Source organism: Salmo trutta, chromosome 1 (assembly GCF_901001165.1).
Source record: "Salmo trutta chromosome 1, fSalTru1.1, whole genome shotgun sequence".
Classification (NCBI taxonomy): domain Eukaryota; kingdom Metazoa; phylum Chordata; class Actinopteri; order Salmoniformes; family Salmonidae; genus Salmo; species Salmo trutta.
Window position 1 is genome coordinate 57,133,606 of NC_042957.1, and position 4,415 is coordinate 57,138,020.

Genomic DNA, 4,415 nt, shown 5'->3' on the forward strand with positions numbered 1-4,415 from the left:
ATTTTAGCGGTTTTTTTCTCACGCAGCTGAGTAATACCGCCGGGTTATTACCACGGTTTTTACTTAAGGCAGGGATCAGTCAGGCTAGTTTTTAGTTCGCTAACAATTCTTCTTAGCGTAATTGAAACTTCATAATGGCCGATAAGATGGATATGTCTCTAGACGACATCATCAAGCAGAACAGGCAGCAGAGAGGGGGCGCAGGAGGCCGTGGTGGTGGAAGAGGCCGTGGCCGGGGAGGCTCTGGCGGGGGCCGAGGTGGTGTTGGCCGTGGAGCAACTGGTGGCGGCTTTGGTGGCCGAGGTGGAGGATCGGGCCCCATGAGGAACCGACCGAACCTGAGCCGTGGCAGAGCAAGACCTACGCCATACAGCAGGGTATGAGAAATTTAGAGGAATGGGCTGAGAAAAAGGAAAACGCCTCGTAACCTGAAAATGCCTGCGCGATGGTCCTCTAATCTTCAGGCTTGCTAGCTGCTCCCAATGCAATCAATGGCTAGCTTGCTAGTCGAGAGGCACTTAGCTAGCTAATCGAATTTCTCTCGAATTAACGAAGGGAAACCCTTTAAATTGCGGTTGATATGGAAATATAATGCACATAACGTGTCCTTGTTCACCCAAACCTGTGTCTGTTACCACTTTTTGAGAATAAGCTTTTGGAGCAGGTTAGCTAGTTGCTAACTCTGGAATAGCTGCTAACCTACAAGGCCCAGACGGCGCCATTTTGAATTCAGCATCTTCAATCAATGAAATATTTATTTCATGGTCTGTCGCAGTATCTTTCGTCCCAGAAAGTCACTTGTTGGACCACCGAACGGCACTGCATCGAAGAATATCGTTGCATTTGGATGGTTTTTGTAGCAGAGGCAACTTTTGGGAGTTTCATCCTGCACTCCTATCCTTTTGTTTGGGAGTGGCTGGCGGGTTAACACAATCCCCTTTGAGCAGCACCATATCAACACAGAATGGTGTCCTTTATGGATGGAGCAGTGGACTTTCCCCCTCTTATTACATACATATTTTTATCTCCACATTTCTAGTAATGTTACTAGTCACAACTCAACCAAAATGGCGTGGTTTCAAAATGGACGCTCAGATGGTTGCCATCCATGTTCAGGCCAGGTAGTTGGCATACTTTATTTTGCTAGTTGTCGCTTTCAGAAAATGGACACTTAACTCATCAAAGCCAACTCATGGCTTTTAAAGAACAATTTAAGCAAATAACCACACAGCTGGAGTCGACACTGATGCAAAGTACTACAGCGCCATACGGATGGATTACTTTCTTCAGCATACTACTCTCGCTGGGGATGGCCGCCTGGAGAGCCTTTGGTGGAGGAGCAGATGGCAAGAGAACAGTGGGCAACATTGCTAGCCTAGTTAGCCAACAAGGGGGTGGGAGCGGAGTGCAGATAGTAGCGAGTAAATGTGTACTATTATTAATGACTTGTTTACTGCTAAATGTTCATCAAAATAGCCTTAACAGACGTCAATGCATACATTTCTTCATTCTATTATGGGAAATGTTTCTTTTTTTTACAAGTAGGGCCCATCAGTTTTAGCTAAATGCTTTATGGCCTGTTAACTTGGTCTAGTGTCTAGAATTGATATGTTGCCATGTGTCCTGTTTTTGCACTGGTTTACTTGCTTGTAGTAATGGGGTGGGCACTGGGCAGGAATGCTGGGAATCTCCATGGGGTGGCAGTGTGCCAACCACCTGGCCCTGTTGGCTGTGTAGTCCCTGGTCTCCCCAGCACCTACCCAGCTGTGTGGACTGGACTCTGTGATTGGCAGAGACAGGGGAGCCTGAAGTCAGCAGGTTCGTTCTCTTTCATCTGTTGCAGCCCAAGCAGCTTCCTGATAAATGGCAACACGACATGTACGGCAATCATGGCTTCAATGCCAGTGTTGGGGGCGGCGGGGGTGGTGCTGGTGTGGAAACCGGAGGGAAACTTCTTGTCTCCAATCTCGACTTTGGCGTTTCAGACGCAGATATTCAGGTACATCTTATTTTCTTTTTGACTTGGTTGACTCTTTAGAAATTGCGTATTTACCTTGGCTTAGCAATTCCAAACTAGCACTTGAAATCACTTACAATCACAATACATGGTTTCTCTCGCTGCAGGAGCTCTTTGCGGAGTTTGGTACACTGAAGAAGGCAGCTGTTCACTATGACCGGTCGGGCAGGAGCTTAGGCACTGCAGATGTCCACTTTGAGAGGAAGGCCGATGCTCTAAAAGCTATGAAACAGTACAACGGTGTACCACTTGATGGTAGGTTTCTCGTGGCTTTCACAGTTGCCACATGTCATTTGTACCTTGCTGAAACATTTAATTGTTTTGTGCTGCTGAGGTGTCTTTCACCATGCTGACACTGTATATTCATCCAACGACAGTTAACTTTCAAAATGGATGCTCAGGTGTCTGCCATCCATGTTCAGGCCAGGTAGTTAGCCTGTTTTGCTAGTTCTCTTTCAGAAAATGCATGTTTAACTCATCAAAGCCAACTCATGGCTTTTGAAGAACAATTTAAACAAATAACCACACCGCTGGAGTCGACACGGATGCAAAGAACTACAGTGCCATACGGATGTTTCTTTCTTCAGCACACTACTCTTGCTGGTGATAACCTGAATACTTTCTCTTGCAGGGCGTCCCATGAACATACAACTCGTCACATCACAGATCGACACACAAAGACGACCACCCATGCAGGGGTAAGTGTTAAGATTGAAATGTTTTCCCAAACAACCTGAACCAATGATAAGTATTATGAATGGAAAGTGCTAATGTTCAGATGTTCTACAGTATGATCCGAGGTGGTGGCATGAACAGGGGTCGTGGCGGTGGGTTTAGAGGGATGCAGAGAGGACGTGGAGCAGGTCGTGGAGGAGGCAGGGGCCGAGGTGGCCGCGGGGGAAGCACTAAGCCACTTTCCGCCGAAGAGTTGGATGCCCAGCTAGATGCCTACAATGCCAGGGTGAGTCTCGGTTTGAAAATGAAAGGGGTTATGAAGTGTTATATGGAGTTCAACAACAAAAAAATATCTGCCTACATGTATATAGCGTTGGAAATTAATGATGGGACAGGCCTATGGTAGCATGCGTCTTATCTGATGCCTTTCCCCCAGATGGAAACAAGCTAAGAGCCTAGGTGAATCCTCCAGGCTGCATTACTCTCCAGGCTGAACGTGAGGACAGTCGCAGTTGTTACAGCGTTGAAGATACAGGACATTTTACACTTGGATGTCTTCTGATGTGATTTAAATGTGTGTATCAATCCTTTTAAATGCTCCGATGTGTTTTTTACCAACTTTTGTTTTTTGAAAAAAACTATTGGTTTTGACTGTAGGTTTAAGGGGGTGGGTGGGGCTTTCCCTGTTGCTCTGATTCCTTTCCCTGTAGATCATTGTAATAAACCCTGCAGTACATATTAACCATACTCTGACTGCTTTGTTTTTATTGTCAAGTGCACAAGGACAGCGAAATCCCTTGCATTGTTGGGAGGGCTGCAAGTAGTTTCACATAGTCTACACCTGTTTACAAAGCATGTGACAAGTAAAATGTGATTTGATTGCTCATTCCCAACAATGCAGTGATCAATATCGGTACTATAAAGTACAACAAATGCAACACAAAGTAAGCTTTCTACAGGGTTAGTGCCAATACCATATTTACAATGTGCGGGGAATGGGATATTAGGGGTAGAGATGTAGAGTTAAGGTGATTAGACATCAGGGTATATAAGCAGCAGAAGTGTGTCGGGTCAGTGAGCAAGTGCATGGAGCAAAAAATAAAAGGGGCAATGAAGATGGTCAGTGTAGTCATCTTGTTAGCTATTTTGTGTTGTGGCTTTGAGGGCTCTATGCCAGATGTCTTCCTGGTTCCAAAAATTGTGTAACACAGCCGGACACAGTAATGAGGTTGTCATGCACATCTTAGCTGAAGTACACTGCACCAGGACATGGGAAACTGTAAAGATTTGGCGACGTAAAATATCCTGTCGTTTTACTAGAATTCGGCCAACTTTGACGCAACTGCGACCCATTTGATTTGCAAGCTGCTGCATGTCGCCCAGATCCAAATAATGTATAAGTGACTGCATTACCTAGGCTAAACCACTAGATAGCAGCATAGTCCATTGAGTAAACATTGCTTTGCTAAGGCTACTTTGTCAATTTTGCAGTCTGTCCATTACTGATGTTTAAAAACATGTTGGTCTGTTCTTACTTCGTGTACTCTTGATAAGGTCATTCCTGTCCCATCTGGGCTCTCGAATGACGTGATTGGCTGCGAATGTTCATACTGCATTAGGGTAATTGCGCTAATTTACTATACGTGTATTCTAGTCTACAAATACATTTGCGAGTTTATAGTAACGAGCATTTACCTGGACTAGTGCACTTTACACCAGGCTT

The 4,415-nt window shown here is 45.2% G+C and overlaps 1 protein-coding gene across 1 annotated transcript; it reads left to right on the top strand.

Moving 5' to 3' along the window:
* LOC115202155 (THO complex subunit 4-like) lies at positions 1-3,439 on the top strand. The gene is made up of 6 exons (XM_029766090.1): positions 1-377; positions 1,844-1,999; positions 2,125-2,272; positions 2,649-2,715; positions 2,807-2,978; positions 3,129-3,439. The coding sequence occupies exons 1-6, from the start codon at positions 135-137 to the stop codon at positions 3,141-3,143; spliced, it is 801 nt and encodes a 266-aa protein (XP_029621950.1). The 5' UTR covers positions 1-134; the 3' UTR covers positions 3,144-3,439.
* Positions 3,440-4,415: the final 976 nt, after the last annotated feature.